This window comes from Rattus rattus, chromosome 17 (assembly GCF_011064425.1).
Source record: "Rattus rattus isolate New Zealand chromosome 17, Rrattus_CSIRO_v1, whole genome shotgun sequence".
NCBI lineage: Eukaryota > Metazoa > Chordata > Mammalia > Rodentia > Muridae > Rattus > Rattus rattus.
In genome coordinates, this window is record NC_046170.1 from 20,947,518 (window position 1) to 20,968,484 (window position 20,967).

At 47.1% G+C, this 20,967-nt stretch overlaps 1 protein-coding gene across 1 annotated transcript in view; it reads right to left on the minus strand.

The window, feature by feature from the left end:
• Positions 1–20,967, minus strand: part of Znf827 (zinc finger protein 827) — a 159,604-nt gene that overhangs the window by 32,314 nt on the left and 106,323 nt on the right. Inside the window, exon 8 of the mRNA XM_032888093.1 lies at positions 15,320–15,423. Within this exon, the coding sequence (XP_032743984.1) occupies positions 15,320–15,423 (104 nt within the window). The remainder of the gene's footprint in view (positions 1–15,319; positions 15,424–20,967) is intronic.

Consider the following 20,967-nt stretch of genomic DNA (forward strand, 5'->3'; position numbering starts at 1 on the left):
AGAGACCCAGGGTAGAACCAAACACAATGGGCAAAAGAAAAGACAATATCCAAAAACCAATGAGGTAATTCCTAATGATACTCTCTATACTCACAGACGCAAGCCTAGTCCAGTCATCATCAGAGAGGCTTCCTGTGGCAGCAGATGGGAGCAAGTACAGACACACACAGCCAGACAGTATGCAGAGCCTACACTGGAGGTCTCCATTGGGGCCCTCCCCTCAGAGCTTGGGAAGAAAGGAAGGAAAGGCTGCAGAATTCAGAGGGGGTGGAGGGCACTAGGAGAACATGGCCTATTGAATCCATTAAGCAGGGCTCACACAGGCTCACAGAGACTGGAACAGCAAGCATGAGACCTGCGGGGGTCTGCCCCAGGTCCTGCATGTGTGTTGTGGTGTATATGTAGAAGGAGTGAATGAACTTTCTTCTCGTCCCAGTGTACACACATCTCAAGAGCTTCTCACAGTGCTCGTTAAATCTTCAATGACGCTCAGATCCTTTTGTATTGAATTCATTTTATAGCATCTCATTATCTCCTGTCCCTGATGGAATGGAAACAGTCTGAGGTGCAGTCTATGGGCCCGGTCTGCAGCCACTGAGATCTTTTTTCTAAGTGACTTCTTGGATAGGAAATTAAACAGATGCAGAGAGATCTGAACGCTCACAGCACTTCTTTCTGTGACTACTGAAAACACTCTCCATCTGCAGCCCGCCTTTAATTAAACCTGAGTCAATGGTACTTAGGAGACCAACGGGGCAGTGTAAGAACACCACAGACGGACGCACTGAACATACTATTTTTGACAAGCAAGTTAGTGAAGATGGTATGAGGTTCTTTTATAATAGCTGGTACCCTGAAGTAAATTTAATTAATCCATCTTGGAAGGTTAAACTTGTAAGGTTAAAAATAAGTACCCACCCTCGAATTGGCATCTTTCCTTGGGTGAGCTTGGTAAATCTCCAATCTGGTCCATGTGATTTTTGTCAGAGTTGTAGTTCATGAGTACTTCACAGCTCTTTTTAAATAACTTACGGGATGAGATGATGTCTAAAAAGCTTTACCAAAACTTGCTCATTGCTACACAAGGCATTTAGAGGCCTCTAGGAGAGACCCGCCCTGTCTGCGGCCAAAATCACTGTTACTCTCACAGCCTAGAATTCAGGGCAACACGAATCTTATCTTTCTTCTTCAACCTCTTATTCCCAGTAATATATTTACTTTTCTTTATAAACATGTTTTATAATCATAGAATGTCAAGGGCAAGTGGAGTGGGGTGAGGGGCCACAGAAGCCACAGCAGCTGCTATCACCACTCAGAGACCAACTGCAACAGACATTCTGGTGTACCTCAGGCCCAATGGCTTTTCTTAAAAAAAAAAAATGTAATTACTATGAAGGGATGGAACCAAAGGCGAGTTAACGCACACAGGAGTGGTATTTTTAAAATACCACATTCTCCAGTGATAGAAAGTAACAGTTGGAAGATGGACTGTCGTACTTTAAAAATTAACATTTTTCAAAGAAATGAAAACCAATTTGACCAAAAATAGTGTCAAAAATAACCATCACATACTGAATATTCCTACACATTAAAAGCATTCGTAAGAGTTATATTTCTTTACTTTTTAAAGTACACTTCTTCACTTTTCTCTTGGCAACTGCCCACATAGTATATGCAAAACTAATGACTGGTGTGAGTCATCTTGCTTCTTAAAGTCACCTTACTTCAAAATGGTCACTTAAACCACAGTGCCAACTGTTCCCTCTGCTGTACTCCAGCAAAGACTTGCAGCCAAGAACTGGATTTATCTTTTTCTTCAGACTTGCCCTCCGCAGACTGCTGCTGCTCTCTCCTTACACCGTTTCCTGGCTCCTTCTCTTTCTCTAATGCGACAGTTGCCCTGATAACGGGCATGAGGTGCCAGTCACCAGTCCTGAACTGCATGTCTGTTAGCTACTGAAGCCCTGGCTGCTCTGGGTGAGGCAGTCCTGGGTGCTAAGGGGGACCTCTCTGAAGCTGGATGAGTCACTCTGACTGGAAAGCCCCGAGGGCAAGCATGGAAAAGGTAAGTACCCAGAGACGGAGGAGCTCTGGAGAGGGCAGTGAGACCAACCAACACAGAACTCGGACTAAAATACTTCTTAGTCCAAAGTATTTTAACAGCAGATGGATGTATTCTGTGATCATAATATCCCCTACGCACTATTAAAAAACAAACAAAATAAAATAATATTTTCATCCTGTCTAGCTCTAAACAGCTAACTAAATTGTGTTATCTTGGAACTATTTTTCTCCTGGGGTCAGGCATAATCTTTTGACAGAGACTTCCAGGTTTGGTGGCGTGCACCCAGTATGACAACATTTAAGACAAATATCCCTTTGCCCAAGAAGAAAACACTGTACTGAGATTTTTCTGGCCATGAGACTAATATATATTTATCATAAAAATGTAAGCCAGAAATGTGAAAGGTTCTTGCATTTCAACTCCACTGAGGCAAAGCCAGCATTTCCAATTCACCCTGCTTGGTGTCTTTATGTGTGTGCGAGTTTTCACAGAAGACGACGTCAGGTGACCCTGGAGTGTGCTGCACGTTTGCACAGTCGCACTGCACGTGTGTCCAACTCTACATTGTCCTTTGCCTATTTTTTGAGACAGGATCTGTCACTGAACCTAGACGCCTTGCTTGGCTAGACAGCCTGTCCAGGGCAGCGCTCCTCTCATGCTGGGATAATAGGGACACCACATTAAGCTTCTAAGTGGGTCCTGGGGATCCAAACTCAAGTCCTGTGTGAGAGCAGCAAGCACTCGACCCGATGCGCCATCTCCCCAGCCCTGCTGTATGTTCCTGACTGACAGAAAACAAACTCATTTGACTCTGACCTCTAGTAACAGCTGAGGAGCTCGCTGTGGAAAAACCTGCCCAGAATTATTGTTTTATTAAATGTTAGTAATTCATTTAATCTTGGGTTATTCACTATCACATATGTAAAAGCCAATTATCAAACAAACAAATCTCCCAAGAAGAGGAAGAGTGAACACACACTAAACAAGAACACTTCTCACTCAAGAGCTTCATCTTTGTGGTCTCTGATCAGTTTCCCTGTCTGTGGAGACATCACCTACGCACATACAAACAGATGGACGCACACGGGGTATTGTCTCTTAAAAAACAAAAACAATATCAATAACAACCAAAGCCGCGTGGAACATGCTGCCTGCGGCCAGTTCTTATTTTCTTTGAAATCTAACAATACATGTTTTGAAATAAATTCCCTTAGCTGCTCATTCTCTTGAAATGGCTTGGCGTTTTTCTTTAGCTCTCTGCTTTGGTGCCCAGTCCCCAGCCTTCGGACACCCAGGTTGTTTCTGCCCTTCATCCTGCCCACCTTCCAGTCTCACATATCCAAGTGACTTGCTCAGCCTATCTGTAGCTTGACATCACAGAGTAGAATGCTGGCCCTTAAGTTCACGAGCTTACACGGAGTACCGCATCTGCCACGTAGAAGTCACCTTTACCTCTCATTTCCAACCAGTGTATCTCATTCAAACCTCGCCTCCCCTAAGTTCCACAGTGGGTCCAGACAGGGAAAGGGAAGGTAAAAAGCTAGGTAAGTCAGCATGCAGACGCACACAGCCGTGCAGAAGTGGCCCAGTCCATGTGAACATATCTGACTTCAGTAGCACCTTCCCTGGAGGGGACAGAGAAGGGAAGAGAGACCATAAGCCCGGGAGACAGGACCTGGCAGCTTCAGGAGACTCACTCTCTTCAGGAGGAACAGACAAGTGGGGAAAATGTTAGATGTGCCATGGGAAATATTTCCAAAGCAAGAAGAAAATGTCACAAACGGTTTTTTAATAACTTAAAAGAAAAAAAAAGAAATTACCATTTCATGGGTTGTCCAAGTTTTATAGAAATTCACCCTGAATTCAAATCTGTCTCACACACTTCTCTGTAAGTGTTTCTGAGAGGTTCTTCTATGATTGGCTGCTGTTCACACAAGAGCTGTTCTTCAATAAAGTGTTTTACATTAAAAATCTCACGGAATAAAAAAGTTAAAAAAAAAAACCTGTAAGCTTAAAGATGAGAACTTGAATTATTTATTTGAAATAATTCTAAACTTTTTAATATTGTGACTTGATAACATAATTTTATGACCGGAAAATTATAATCACAAAAAATAATAAACTTGGGGCATATCAAAATCTGTATTAGGGTTTCAAATTGTTTTTAGACAAATTCTCATATGTTGCCCAGGCTAGACTAGAATTCTCAGGTTTAAGCAATGAAGCTGCCTCAGCTTCTTGAGCTGCTGACCACCACACCTAGCTGCACTACTGCAAACCCCAGGCTTCTGTGCTGAGGTCTTGCACTTCCGGCTCCCTGCCTGCCCCAGAGGTGCCCTCCAGCCTCACCGCTGGAACTGGCTCTGCACCTCTGGTGAGAAAATGCACACAGAAGCCAGGGAACCCTACACTCCCATGATCTCGTCACCACCCTTAGATGGGGATCAACTACAGCGACAGAGGGCTTTCTCACATACCTATCTGTAAAGGGATCTATTTTAACCTGTGAAAAACAAAGAAACAAAAGCCAAAAAGCAAAGTGGATCTGTACCAAGTAAGGAGAGGTTTATTGAGAACTTCCTCTTAAATATTTGATACTACTGCTGCTGTACAGTAATAATTAGTTTTTTCTTTTCTTTCTTTTTAGGGGGTGTAGTGGTGCTGGAAGCAGAACCCAGACTCTCCCAGACTCCCTGGTTTAAGGGACAGGGTCTTCCTATGCTGCCCTGAACTTGAGAAACCTTCCCGCTGCCTCCGGCTCCTGAGTTTTTGAGTTGCCACACCGCCAATGACACTATTTCCCCAGCACTGTCCTCTCCCCAGAGAGCTCTTGAGCGGCTACAATGGGCACTAGTATCTGGTGAGACAATGTCTACTCTAGTCTACTTTATGTCTAACAAGGAGCTGCTAAAGAAGCTTCCATTGTGCTTTTAGATGTTTGCAATTCCTTCGTGTCTCCTCAGCCTTTCCAGCTGACTTTCCACACCCAGCCCCTCCACATGGTTCCCAGGGCCTTTCTGAGTCTACTGACACTTGCTTAGCCTACTGATGTGTTAGCCCAGGGAGTGGGGAAATAATGTTCTGAGAACACTTCCAACTGATAAGGCCCTGAGAAGACCCCCAGCTCACATATGTCCGGTAGAAGACTCTGATGTGCATGTGTCCGCCTGGCTTCCTAGTTTCCTAGCCAACTTTCTGTCTCTGTGACAAAATAGCTGAGGCAGTCAACTTACAAGGAAAAGTTTGTTCTGACCTCAGAAGTTCTGTCCAGGGGGACGTGGCCATTGAATCTGTACAAAGGCAGCTCACCACAGTGAGTGCATACACCAGAGGGAGCCACTCAGCTAAAGGTGGCTAGAAGTGAAGAGACAGACACGGGATGTGATTTCCTGGAAGCAGTAACCTCTACTAGCTCATGTCCCCCATGATCTAACCTCCTTCCACTAGTCCTGCCTCCTAATAGCACCAGAGGGCAGGGACCAAGCCTTTAACACACAGACTCTTGGGGAGGCACCCCAGATCCCAACCATAAGAACAAGGACATTAATCTCTCGGGTCCACATCGGCAAGTTGTCTTGTAAAGCTGGTGTTATTGACTCTGCATCCTTATACTCCTAACAGAGTTTCCTGGTTTTTCTTCTAAAATATGAAAATAAATATACTCCAGTATTTGTCCAAAATCTGCTTCTGAGGGAAAGCCAAACTAAGGGTTTCTAAACCCAGGGTGCATTTGAGTGAGTAGTGACAATGTTGCTGCTAAGACCGGAGATGTGGGAGAGGAAGGGCCCCTTCCCTTTTCCTCCTCCACTTCTCTAGAAATGAGGTCTGGAGAAAGTACAGGGTGGGAGAAATCGTGTGCTTATTTAGCACCTCATTCATTTAAAGAGCCCCAGGGACCTTTATCAGGGATGTCCCTACTAATTACCTAGGGATGTTGTGTGGACCCAAAGTTAAAAGCAAAGGAGGGCCACCCTCTGCACGCAGGGTTAACACCTTTCTTTTCTGGATAACTGAGAACAGAAATTTTAACTAGCTTGATAAGTGAAGCAGGAAATGAGAGAGAGAATCAGTGTGTGGAGGGGGGAAGACCCATTGATGGCTCTATCTAGAGAAGGGCCAGGCTGTGGTGGGGGTTGCCTTTCCAACAGTGAGGCGGTCATTCGTCCTACAAATGGAAAACAGAATGGGTTTGTTTGACTGAAAAGAGATGATCTAGTTTGTGAGGAGACTGTCCCCCTTCTTTATTTTCAGCCCTGGGTACTGGAGGGCAGCTGCTGCCCTGAAAAGGAATAAATACAGAGAAGAAATTGTGTGACATCAGACTATGTATTTTTGAGAGCAAAGGAGTTGGAAGGACATAGTGTATATATAAAAAAGGCCTTGTAGATTGAATTAGGCAGTCCCAAACCCAGGCAGGGTCACTACGTTGCAATTTTCAAACAAATCCTATCCATTATCTACTAGACAGATTTAAGAATTTGGCTTTTATAGCTCTATTCATTCTCAAGCAATCTGAAGTCTTTGCAAAAGCAGAAACTTAGCTGAAGCCATAGTGTTCCAAATACTGCATCTGAGCACGTACATATGCATTCGAACTGCTCAGAGGAAACACTGTGTCAGGCCACAGCCCTCAGAGGGTCATCTGTGCCTGAAAGGTCAAGTCCTCACACTGGGTTGTTAAGGGCTTCTGGATATTGTCATCTTCTACCAGGTACACACTTGAGAGTCACAGGCAGCTAACTGGACTAACTGTGGCATCAGATTACTCAAGCCACGCCCAGTCTTACCAGTGCAAGTACCATGGGGTTGGCCAAAGTTTCATCTGCTGTGGCTTTGAACATACCTCAGGCAAGGTACTTAAACTGCATGTGAATTTTGTTTGAGAGCATTTACTGCCCCCTCCTCCCAAAGCCCTGTACTCTAGTGCATGGATACACAATTTTTCTCTTACAGAGACCAGTGATATAACTCGGTAATTACTTAAGTGTCTGAGAAGGGCTAAGTCAGACACCAACTTAACAGGGACTAATGAAAGACCCTTCTCTGTGCACAGCACTGAATGGAGCCAACAGTTCTCTTCTGAATACATCTACGCTAACCCAGACCCTGGCAAGGGACAGCTGGGCTAGCCATGAGCACACAGCTTTTGCCCTCAGAAACATTAGGTTACGACAATCCATGGCTATAAAACTTTCTCCCTCTGAGAAACAGCCTCACCAGCCTTAGCTTATCTTGAAAGCACCCAAAGGAATGCTTCCTGTGGTGTGGGAGTTTCCAGATGTGCAGTACAGCAGACAGGGAATGTGTTGACCTACATGAGCTCCCTTCAGCTCCTCTTCAAACAGGAATGGCCTGGAAACTGGCAGGTTGTGTCTTAGTTACTTTTGTACTGCAGTGATTAAGACCATGACCAAAAGCAACTGGGAAGGAAAGGGTTCATTTTGCTTTACAGCCTGTAGGGCATCATCAGGGGCATCAGGGCAGGAACTGAAGCAGGAGTCATGGAGGAGCCTGCTTCTTGTTTTTGGTCCATGTAGCTCGACTTACCTTCTTATACCACTCTGGACATTGTGTCCAGGGAGGGCACTGCCCACAGTGAGCTGGGTAGTCTGCTATCAACCACAATCAAGAGAAACCCCACAGACCTGCCTACAAGCCAGTCTGATGGAGGCGTTTTCTCAGTTTAGGCTCTTCTTCCCAGCTGACTGTAGCTTGTGTCAAGTGGACAAGAACCAACCAGGGACAGGTGGTAAGGCTGAAGTCTATTGTCACTGTCCCTCCTCACTGTCAAGTCTGAGGTGAATGTGTACTTCCACTGATGGCCTTTCCATGTGCACACAGCACCGACATCTGAGTAAGCCAAGTGGCTGACAGATGTACACATGATGTCTTAAACCCCATGAATTCTCACAGAACTCTACGTGCACGCAAGCAGCCTGATGAGAAACGGGACATCGCAGCTTCCTAAAAGATCTCTGCTCCTCCTAGTCACCACCACAACCCACCTTTGTGACTTTCAGGAATAAAGGTTCTAACTTCTACCTTCCCAGCAATCTGTGAGGGGAGAAAGCCCCCACCCACGCCTGCACCACAAGTAGACTTGATTTCCCCTGGATCGGCTCCACTGAACAGAGAGAAACCGGGGTCAGCTAGTGTCACAGTGCCCTTGACTTCAGCAGCACTCTGGGCTGAACAAGACCTAGAAGGGTCCTGGAGACCATCTAACTCCTTCCAACTGGAAACTGGACTAAGGATAATCCTAGTTTTCCTGAACCCCGGCCAAAAGCATTTCCTTCTGCCCTGCTGAGCAGACTGTCATAGTTCTGTGTACATGCTTTAATCAGAAACATAGGGCACAACTTCAGAAAACCACTTCCACAAACAGGAGAGGCATTCGAGTTTGTGGAAGCTGGAGTTCCAGTGGAGGGCTTGCCTAGCGTGCAGAGGGAGGCTCCAGGCCCAGTCCCTGGCATCAGACAGTAGTAGTAGTAGTGGAGCCAGCAGTGACGGTAGCAGCAATAGTGGAAGCGGTAACAAAGTAATTGCTTAAGTCCCAAGTGGAAGACACACTTCAAATGATACGACATTACTAGGCACTTAAAGCAAAGAGGGAAGACAGAGAGGGAATAGGATAAAACTAGAATTCTACCGACAACACCGAGAGCTCATGTATGTTCCTTAAAGTATCCTAATAAAGCCCTACATTTAGTTCTGCTGGGAGCAGAGCATCCTTTAACACATATGATGCTGACACTGGGGTGGGGGCCAGTATCAGGGAGGCAAGCTTTTCTGTTTCCAGGCTCCCGCATGGCTACACATTTGGCTTTGAATTCTTGCGCTGACTCAGCAACTCCATCACAGGAATGAACTAGTGCGGCCTCTGCAACGCCCCGCACAGCAGGATATCCCCACATCTCATCTGGGTGAGCTGCACAGCGGGATATCCCCACATCTGGGTGAGCTGCTCCCAGTTAGGTAAGAGGATACATGTCCCACACCTGGCAGAGGAGATCCTTGATATCCGTTTGTTTCTTTCTCTGTACAGAAAGAATCTGTTTCATCAAAAAGTTGTGTATCTTAAAAAAAAAAAAAGGGGGGTTCTATTATTCTGTGTTCTGTGCTCTACCATTGTCTATGACTTGGTGGAACCTAAAAAGAATATACCGCATTTGGGAAGACTGAAGGAGAGTCTTTGCTATACATGAAGTGCCATATAACTTAAAATGTGTCTTCTCACTCAACCATCTCAAAGGGATCCTTTAGATCTAACCAGCAGCATGTTGGGCAAGGGTGACTTGTAGGTGGTACTGTCACACAATATATTTTAGAGTTTACAAAGTGTTCACAGCTTCCTGAGACTATGACAAAATATCTAAGCGAAACGTGTTATAGAGAGATTTATTTTGTTCGAGTTTCGGTGATGCTGTCATTTGATCCTATGGTGAGATAGAGAAAGCCTCACGGTGAGATACAGCTGCTCTCCTCATAGGAGTAGGGGGACAGGGAAGACTGGGGCAGGGTTCCAACCCCTCCCAAAGGCTACCTATAGTGACCTAACGCCCTCCTTGTGGTATCCTGAAGTTCATACTGCCTCCCAAGAGTGCCTCAACTGGAAACTAGTCTCCAGCACACGGTGCTTCCAGGGCCCTGGAGGAGCCAGAGCACAGCAGTGTAAGCACAGCCTTCTGTCCCACTTCCCTTAGATGGGCAGGCAGGCAGCAAGCAGAGACGGACCCGGAATTGGATGGGACATCAATGACTCTCCTCTCTTCCTCTCATCTCTTCCTCCCTCTTTTTATTTGTCTATGTTGCTGTTTCTGTCTGTGTGGTGTAGCATGTGTGTGCCCTGTGTGTGTGCACATGTATGCAGGTATATAGGAATATGTGTACATACATGTGCATGTGGAGAACCTGGCATCCTGTATTTTCTTCTCTTGCTCCCCACGGTACTTTGTTTTGAGGTGGCTATGGCAACTATGATGGAGCCGGTCTTCCCTGAGCCTAGAGCTCACTGATTGGCTAGAACGGCCACTCAGTGAGCTCTGGGGATCTGCTCCACATACCAGGATGGGGGTTACAGACCCGTACCACCACGCCGGCTTTCATGTGGGTGTGGAAGATCAGAACTCAAGTCCGGGCTCATGTGTGAGCACATCAGTGACAGCCATTTCCCCAAAGCCAGCAGATGATGTCTAAAACAACCTTTTCACTGAACATCCAGTTCTGCCTGTCACACCAAGATAGGAAGAAAACGGCGTTACCCCACAGCTGACTCAGAAAGCATCCTTTTGGAAGGGCGCTAATGTTCTTTATTCTTTCCCTACAGATTTAGTACAAATAACAACAAAGTGGTGTTTTTACGGTGAGAGAGAATGGGGGAGGAATTTACAAATGTTTTACATCATCTAATTCCTGGCTCCATCTGAAATAACAAACAGAAGCACGAGAGACTCCAAACACTACGAATCAATCCCACAGAGACCCACATTTTCCTTCACACCCACTCTGGTTGTGTTTCTGGTTTTTGGCTCGATACAGAGCAAACCCTGCTGCGATTTCAAAATCATAATAACTCAAAATTGAAGACCACATTGTTTCCAGGCAGTATTGAGACTTTTCCTTAATGGGCCCTGCTCACTGCAAGATGCTGAGAAAACAAACAGACACAGGTTCCACCATGATGGTCCTCCCTGAAAACGCCCTGCTTCAGGCTTTCTTCAGTTAATGTATATCTTGCACAACCTAGGCCATTAGATATTAGACAAGTACACTGACACACACACCTGAGATTTCCGTCTCATGTTTCACAGGAAAGCTCCTTTACTCCTCTATACAAACACAGCAGAAGCCCTACCACCCAGTGTAAATCCACACACAGCTTTAGGGGTCCCATGTCCCCATGCCACTGACAGAGAGTGACAATGACTTTTATCTCATGATCATTAAGGATGTCGATGTTACCTCAGTTGAAAATGTTCACAGCAAGTGAGAATGTCGGGTCTGGTTCTCAGGAAAGCCGCTTTAGAAATACTGGCAACAGCCACGGCCAAGGCATTGGGAGGCTCTGTGCTTCTTCTGTGTCTGAGATGGTGGCAGCTGTGAGCTGTGGATACCATCTGCTGACGCCTCGCTAACTGTGCCAGTCTTCACAGTCCATATTTCCCTCCAACCTCACCCTGCTCTGCTGCCCCACTCAGGCCCCAAATGCACACACACGGAACTGGCCTCAGGTTCCCCTGGCACAGCTGTCCACTGACCTCACACTGGGCCCTAGCTGTTAAGTCCTACCTCCTCCCAATACCATGAAGCCGAGAACCAAGCCTTCTGCACACACAGGCCATTGAGGGCGTTTCAGATCCAAGACAGCAGTTTACAGTGATCTATCAAAGTTGACGGTTGAAACATCGCTGTGTATGCTGCAGGTGCTAGGGAGAGGGTAGATGCCACTGGCCACAGTGAGTCCATTCACCAACTGGGACTAAGAAAACCCAAAGGGCTGGCATAATCTTGCATTTCCTGTGGAAATAAGTTTGCTAAGGAAATAAAGAGTTGAAATAATATTTTAATGGGGACATTCAAATGACCTAGAAGGAGATTTCTAAGAACCTTGAAGCTTTAAGTGATACTCTGACAAGTTACTTTGTACCTATCCATACAACAAAGATAAAAAAGAAAGTCATCCCCACCCCTGGTCCCCATCAGCCCTCCTCACTCACCCCTGCCTCCCCATCAGCCCTCCTCACCCCTGCCTCTCCACCAGCCATCTCCTTCCTGGCTCCCTGTTTCTGCACGGCTACCTGCAATCTCTGTACTATCCTTTCGATTGCAAAACTGAGCACTTTCCCAGATCGGTCAACTTTCTGGCCTGGCCTCTTCTGTCTCTATCCAAGCACTCATTAGTGATGCTGTCCTGGGACTGCATGAGCCCTCCCTGTGAAGCTACTTTGTGAAATCCCACCTTCCCCAGTGATTCTACTGCTCAAATCCCGGACAGGGTTTTCTAGAGGCATCCACAACTCACGCTAGATCTGTTAAGATCCCCAACTGAAATGTCAATCTCTTTGTTCCTAGCACTGGATTTAGTGGGCCCAGGTGTGGAGTGGGACTATCTATGCAGTACCCCTGGGTCCAGATGTATTTTGAGACTCACACCTTTTCTGCTTTCCAGATGGTGAGGTGGTGCACACCACTGTTTAAAGTAGGTCCAACAGAAGCACTGGAGCAGGACTCAATTACCTAATACTTCAGTAATAAAACACATGAACTCCCTCCTTGTCATATAAATTAGGTTCTCACTAAACCTAATGGGAGACAACTTAAAAATAGTTCACTCAAGGGGCTGGAGAGATGTCTCAGTAGTTAAGAGTATTGGCTGCTCTTCCAGAGGACCCTAGTTCAATTCCCAACACCCTCATGGTACTTCATAACTGTCTATAACTCTAGTTCCAAGGGATCCAATACCGTCACACAGATATACATGCAGGCAAAACACCAATGTACATGAAATAAATATTAAAACAATAATTTAAAATAGTCCATTCAAAAACACTGGTGGGTGGCTCTGGCTGCCATCTCCTATTTTCAACCTGACTGGACTAAGACCCTCTTCAGAGGAACGAGACAGTCGTGGGAAAGCAACCTGCAGCCAAGCCTGCTGACCTGCTTTGACCCCTGCGACCCGAATGTTGGAAGAGAGAACTGAATCTCGCAGTCCGCCTTCTGACCTCCACATATGCTGGGACGCCTGAGGACATGTGGGCATTAGTAAGGTAGCCTGTGGGTGTGTCTGTCAGGCTTTTCCACAGAGCATCAGCTGAGGAGGTGATGCCCACCTTGAATGTAGGTGCAGCCTCTCAGAGCTGAACTGAGAAGGGGAAGAGAAAGCTGATGTTTCAGACCAAGCACCTCCTAGCTGCTGGCCTTCTGCTCTGCAACAGCTATCCTATCTGAACCCCGAGCTAAGCCTTCCTATACGCTGCGTCCTGTCAGGTGTTTGGTCACAGCAAAGAGATTCGTGAGGCTTCTGCTCTTTGGAGCCGTAGGAAGGGAGCAGGGAGAGGGCACAAGGTTATAGTGGGCATTTGCACAGTCCAGACGTGAAGCAAGAGAGTTTCCCCTTGGAGTCTCTGTACTGCAAAGTTTGGTCTTCTCCAGTTAGGGGGTCACTGGGCTCTCTTGACAGTGCTGTCTTCAGATAAGGACCATGGCGTTTTAAATCTTCTCATTTTACTTCTATTTCCAGAACACCTTCCACACCAAAAGACCAAGTCCACCTTCTTCATTGACTTAGGTAATGGGAACACATGAGGATCCTTTGGTCCCTAGCTGCCTGTAGAGGGCTCTCTGTTCAACACCAGGCCGACTGCTCAGTACGAGGGTCAGTTTGCAGGTTTAAAATCCCAGTGATGTCCACTCCATCGCCCCTCAATGAGAGCTGGCTTTAAAGTGTGAGTTTATCTAACATGGAATACAAGGCTATCTCCACAGAAAGCGCCTGCGCAGTGCACACTTAAATACCCACTGGCCTGGCTCCTCCCAGCCCCTCCGATAGGACCTTTTCTTAAACACAGCTCAGTCAGATGTGATGCCAGCAGACGGGGCCTCTGTGTGCATCATGGGATACGGGCAGTATGGGCCACAGCACTCTGGCAGGCAATTCCCAGGCAGTTATTTTGACATTAGAAAGTCACAATCCATCAACTTAACAGCAGGGCAATAATTTTGGGGACCAGGATAATAGCTCTTCAAATGACATGGTAGGAAGCAAGCAAGCCAAGAGGCCCTGCCTGAGAAGAAAGACAGAAATCTAGGCAGGATTTCCTCAGTCCCGAGAACCAACCATTACATCATGACCGTATTTCCTCCAGGGGCTGGACAGAAATGCCCCTCACACAGAGCCAAAGAAAATGCTAGCCTCTGGTTGGCTGTGTGGAGACAAGAGATGGCTCTGCCTAACACTTCTAGGGTAAAGGCTAGCCTTTCCACTCTACACAGCACACACTGTGACGCTCACAGCAGCACTTAGAAGAAGCCACCAAACTCTTTGAGCATTGCGAGTTACTCAGCTCTCAATGTTCTGTGAAACAGAGCTACTGGGGTGTGGACAGCACTTAGACTAGACCCTGGAAAGAGTTACAGGGCCAATAACCCCGATTAAAACACACACACACACACACACACACACACACACACACACACACACACAGCCTCAGTCTTCCGTTCTGCTCTCAGGCTCAAATGCATGAGAACGGGTATCATGGAGTGCTGCTGAGTGTCTGTCAACATCCAGAGAGAAGGGTGGTGGTGGGATGGGAGATGCCCCATAACAATTGTGAACACACACATATCACACATGCGCTTACACACACATACATCCTGAGGGGCAGGCGTGCCATGATAAAGGAACATACTTTCTCTTTGACTCTAAAAAAGAGAAGTAATGGACAGGTGGGGACTCATGCTGGTGGTTGAGATTGCGAGGCGTGGTTGGATGCAGTAAGTGCTCTGTCTAAGAAGGGAGATGGAATCCGGGAGGCGAGGTGTGCTGGCTGCACTAAGTCCCTTCCTGGACACAGCAATGCTTGTGGAAGCCACCAGCTGCGGCTAATCCTTACCCAGCCTCCCCCATCTCTCACTGCCTTCCTGAAATACTGACAGCACATCAGACACATTATTTTCAGGTTATACCTTCTGTGTGCGTGCGTGCATGCGTGCGTGCGTGCGTGTAGGCCAGAACTAAACACTGAGTGTCTTCTTCAACCGCTCTGCACCTTAGGTTTTGACACAGGGTCTTCATGAAGCTGAGCTGTACCTGAGTAGGTTGTCTGCTCCGCACATCCCGGGGTCCTCTACAGGGGTCTCTGCAGCCCTGTGACTATAGGTGAGCATGGGGCTCGGGATGTGTGTGAGCTGGCATGAGACCCGGGTCCTCATGATGGTGTATCTAGAAATTTACTGATTGAGCCATTTCCCTGTCCTTATTCTCTATGTTAAAGAAAAAGAAATTCACTCCACGGACAAAATGTCTGCAAGGAAGGGATGAACAGATCTTAAAACGAAGACAAAGGCGTTACCACAGTCTGCATTTTATTTTAATGCACTTTTGTGGCAGTTTCAACGGCATCTCTCCCTTGGTTCTAAAACCCACCTCATAGGAGTGGCTGCCGGGTCTAAGCCACCAGCATCTGAAAACACACATTTCAGAAAAGCTCTTCTTAAGCACCATGGAGGAAGCAAAGTCAGCGGTGTCCTTACCTGGAGCGGAGACTCTCCCGTGCAGCACGGGTTCACCGGGCAGCAGATCTTTTGAATTGGAGGTGAATGGTGATTGTCTAAATGTGTCTTCTGAAAAGAAAGGGCTGGGGCAAGGGAGGAAGGGCAAGGGTTAGTAAATTAAAGTTACTTAAGACAACCAGAGCACCTGCTCCAAATGCACACACACATGCACACACGCACACACACAAAATATACATTGCGTTTAGGTTTTTTCAATTATGTTTAAGCTATAGACTTAAACATGAGACTATGCTTGTAACAGGAAGAGAGCAGGTTGTCACAGGCAAGTGTCACATGGTCAGTTTTTATCCTCAGGGTCCACATATAAAACATTACCTTTATGGATAGATTTATTGTGTGCCTGCACGCGTGCGTGTGGAGACCAGAAGGCAGTGTCAGATAGAGTGAGGCTGATGAAGTCACAGATGGCCGAGAGCCATCTGACATGGGTGCTGAGACACAAACTTGTCCTCTGCAAGAGCAAGCATTCGCAACCACTGAGCCTCCCCCCAGCCCCGAAAACAGACATGAAACACAGCAAAGCTCACGTCCAGGGTCAGCTCAGTGGCTGGCTGGACTTTCCCTTGTTCACATGATCTCTGGTTTGAAGGAAGATAACTGCTGGCTCAGAATCAGAAAGAATGTCTCTGCTTTAGATGGAACCACCTGCCTGTTCCATAACCTGCCACCTGACTCTCCCAGACACCAACAGCACATCCAGGAGGCACACGAGACTGGAGCCTAGGCCCATGCACTGCAGACCACAACTGGCTGGGCCCTCGGAAGCTTTAGCTCAAGCTGCAGCCTGGCAGAAAAGAGCCGTATCAGCCTGGGCAGGACTGGGCCTCAAGTGACCCGGCTGGCAGCACCGACAGTTATAGAACTCCTTCCAGGATCTTCCCCCACAGCATTGCCACAGCGAGCACGGGGGTTCTAACCCAGTGAAGTCTGAAGGCGAGACAAAATACTGCAGTCACAGGGGCTATACAGCATCCATCCGGGTCCTTCCCGGGAAATGGGCAGCCCTACTTGTGTATCACAGAAAATCAACCAGAGGAACAAGGCCGCAGGCAATAACAAGGTCTCCAAATGGGGCATGAGGTGGGCAGCAATGAAGCCCCTGGGCTGGGCCTACCTCAGGCAAGTTGGAGGCTGGATAAACCTGAAGCTACAGCAGAAGCCCGTAGAGGGGGATGCTTTCCCTGGGCCCTACCCCTGCCTCCCAGTAGGGTCTGGGGTTGACCAGACCTTCCCGAAGGCAGGAGGACTGTAGCCTGAAGAAGCAGGACAAAGAACAGATCCCAGGGCATGGAAGGCCCAGAATCCCACACATGGTGAAGCCTTCTAAGCTTGGTCCTAGATGACGGTTACAGTGATTAAAACAAATTAAAGAGACAGTATGCAGATAAAAGTGGAAGAGAATTGTTTTTAAAGGAACGTATACATCACTGGGTCATACAGTTCTACCGTAACTGTTTGGCCACACTGACCGACTCTGACTGGCCTGCTTTGTTTCTATATTGTGAATAGCGAGCAATCTAAATGGGCTTTAAAAGTGTCCAAGCTGTGGGTTACTCAGCAGATAAAAACCAATCACCACAAAAGCTGCAAGTCACAAGCCACGGTGGATGGGCACATGTACTCTAGAACTCGAGCGCTCACTACACTACTGAGCGGTTGTGTGACCTTGCAAAGTCCTTAACTTGTGTGGGCCTCCACTTCTTGTCTCTAGTTGGGACAGCAGTATCCACGTACCACCGAGGAGCTGGGAGGACCAAACAGAAGAGTCAGTCTGGGACTGTTTTGCATAGTTTCAGTGCAGACAAGTGCTCAATATATGGGAACTATGGTTGGTTTGTTTTTTAATGTGTAGCCTGAAGGAGAATAAATTAATCAACTTTTCCACACAAGGTAGCAAAAAGGGACGTTCCCTTTGTATAGAAGCCATTATAACAAACAAAGGAAAAGCCATTTCTGATTTGGAAGTCTTAAGTTAACTGTGAGGATGAGGTTAATGCCTAGCCCTTGCATAAAGACTACTGAGGATCACAGGGCAATGTACGGAGTTAGAAAGACTGCTGCTCACACAGGGGACATGGGTTCCTGATCCCAAGGCTGGGCTGGAGTGGTAGATGGTTTAGCATGCCCGAGTCTCTCTAGGCTCCATCCCTATCAAACACATACACACACACACACACACACACACACACACACACACACACACACACACACACACACACACACACAGAGACAGAGAGGGGGAAGGGAGGGAGGGAGAGAGAGAGAGAGAGAGAGAGAGAGAGAGAGAGAGAGAGAGAGAGAGCGAGCTCAAGTGACCATACACATATCTGACAGGGACAGCCACATGGAGAGAGATGAGTGCTCTCTAGTGCTAGGAGCATGGCTCTGACCTAGCAACAGACACACTGCAGTGTCTCCAGCAAGTGGGCGGCAGGGCAAGACTTGCGTTTCAATCACCGCCTAGCAGACAGCCTGGAGGGCCTGAGAGGAAAAGGTGATGTAGGTGGGCAGTGTTGCAAGCCTGCAGAGGGCCGTGCAGATGGACGAAGGCTTTATAAAGGAAAGCAGGTGAAGACCACAGCACTGTTACAACAACCCCAAGGTTCCTAGAAGTGGGCACAGCTGTTCCACGCTGGAAAGAGCCTCCTAGGTTTTGCAGTTGTATGGAGCATGCCAGCCTGGGCAACAAAGGAGTCTGCACCCTCCCCAACCCAAAAAAAAAAAAAAAAAAAAGTTTAAGAAGGTAAAAACAAACAAACAGGTAAAAAAAAAATGAAAAAACCTAAGGGGGGGAAGAGAAAAAGCAGAAAGAAAAGATCGCAGCATTGGCTGTGCTGACAGGAAGGGAGGTAGGTGGGTGTAAGTAGTACCCAGTGCATGCCGTGTCACCAGGAGTTTTCCTTTAACAGTGTCACTAGCCATCAGTGTGTTCGCTTTGACCCTGAATGCTGGCAGGCTACCTGGTTAACTCATCAAATGGTTCAGAAACGCTCAGCACCGACATCAGGAGTGCGTGACTTTCCAACAGGACCAAGTCACCTGTTCCTTGTCTGTTCTGTTAGTTAGGAAAGACATCTTCCAAACTTTTATCTCTTTGAGTTTCCTTTCTGGAATAGTTGCTGATGTGTATGGTCCCTTTTCCCCTGAAGCAAATCTAAGCGCTCAGATAAGAAGTGGCAGTTCTGTCATCCAGAGGGGCCAATGCCAGACCTCAGATAGCACAGGCTACGGGGTCAACAGCACAGGCCTGCAAAAAGGAAGATTTACAATAAATAATAAAGCAGTCCATAAAAGATTATGGCTCTAAACAGTGATACATTTCGCTGAGTGCTGGGCTGTGGCACAAATATCTCCACCTTGCTGAGGGCCAGCAAGGGGCTTGTCTTCGTGCAGAACAGAAAGCTCATGGGCTCACGGCCTCACCCCAACCCCAGCTGCACAGGACTTCCCACTCTGACTGCAACGACAGAGCAAAACAAGGAGGAAAGGGAATGGAGGTGAACAGACTGGGAGAGGCCTCGTGGGCTGGGCATGAGATCAGCCGTCAAATGCCTGCCTGCCTGTTGGAGACCTCAGGTCAGATCCAGCTGCATGCAGTCAGTGTGGCAGCAGCCATCTGTGATCTCAGCACTGGGGAGGCAGAGACAGGTGGGGCACTAAAGCTTGCAGGCTGCTGCCCCTCACCAATGTAGCTCCACACACACATTCAAGCACGTGCATATATACCCACAAGTGCACACATACCCACATACATAAACACTCATACATGCCACACACACCTGTGCATACGAATAGATACGTGAATAAATAAAAGTAAACTTTTAAAAAGAGCATAACAAAGAGAGACCACAGTTGCTCCTGCAAAAAGATGGACGCAATCTCAGCTCTGGATGAGGAATCACAGGGAACAGAAAGGCTGGGCAGAGAGAAGGGTCTCTCTGTAAGGAGTTCTTCCCCATTACGGCTCTCTCTATGCTGAATGCTGCATACTAGAGATGGCAGGCCCAGCCTGGGTGCAAAGCTCTTCGCAACCAGTGACTGTTTCTCCACGGCTTCCTTCCATCGGGTAACACTGCCTTCCTCCCATCCACTCTGACCCATGAGATCCCATATTCTCTTCTATCTGTCCATTTATGTAGCCAGCATCCAGCCATCTTCTGTCTATCCACCCCTTGCATTGAAAAGACATTCTCTCTATTGTCTATCTGTCCATCCACCCATTGCCTTAGGTATTAATACACCATGCTCACTCTATTTTCCTTCCTTACCAGTGCTGGAGATCTATCCCAAGGCCTTCCATGCACATGCTAGGAAAGTGCCCCAGATATGCTGTGCTCACTAACTCCATCCATCCACTCAACCTCTTATCCATCCATCCATACACTCACCCACCCATCCATCTGCCTGCCCACCCATCCATCTACTTGCCCATCCATCCATCTACTTGCCCATCCATCCATCCATCCGTCCATCCATCCATCATTCCATCCATCCATCCATCATTCCATCCATCATCCACCTGCCCTCCCATCCACCTGCCCATCCATCCACCCATCCATCATTCCATCCATCCACTATCCTCCCATCCACATGCCCATCCATCCATTCACCCACCCATTCACCCATCTATTGATTACCTTATTTATTGATATGCCATGCTTACTCATGCCCTGCTCCCCTTCTTTACTGTGCTGGGGATCTATCCCAGAGCCTCCCTCACACATGCTAGGCAAGCACTCTACCACTGAGCTACATTTTCAGGTCAACATTATCTTTTGAAGATCTGAAACATTAAACATTCACTTCAAAGCATGAGTTTGCTACTGTAAAGTCTCTGCACACCCTCCAAGTTACACCCACACTGGACTGACATTCTTGAGAAACAATTTTCAGTGTTCCCAAAAGGCACACAAGACAGATGAAAGACCACGGTTATCCCAAAGATGTTGTTATCCTAGTTCAAAGACTTTCTGACCACATGAAATGTGGCCATGACAAAAGGCAAGTGAACACAGGTAGCTCATGGAATCGCCATGTCTACATAAGGAAACCAGAAGAAACAAGAACTGTTTGGGAAGGTCCAAACGAAGACCACGGCTTGCTAGAATACCAGCTTTGTGGTTTTTTAGGCTCTGCAGGAACAAAAGAGCTTTTCTTCCAAAAGCTTCCTAAATATATCTGAAAGATGAGATTATTTGAAGATAAGGCCTAGGGAAAGTATCGGACTCCTGTTAATGCCACTCAAGGAGCTTAAGGGCAGGAGAACCATCCATTCTGTGATACTAGAACAGATGCATAAGCATACCCTTCACTGACGATAACAAAACCACTGACACTCCTGTTTGCTTTTCCACTAAAAATAAAAAGGATCAGGTAACCCTGCAGGCTGTGTATTCTGGAATGCCTGCAATAGGGGTGCACTTCAGAGTTTCTTTGTACACACAGAGAGAGGGAGGTACCCTGGGGACAGAACCCAAATCTAGACAGGAAATCCACCTGTGTCCTGTATATCCTACATGGGAAGGTAGTCATCTACAATAATTTTAGTACACTTGTGTTTTGATGGTGACCTTTCTCACCTGGAGACAGACATGGAATTTTCCATA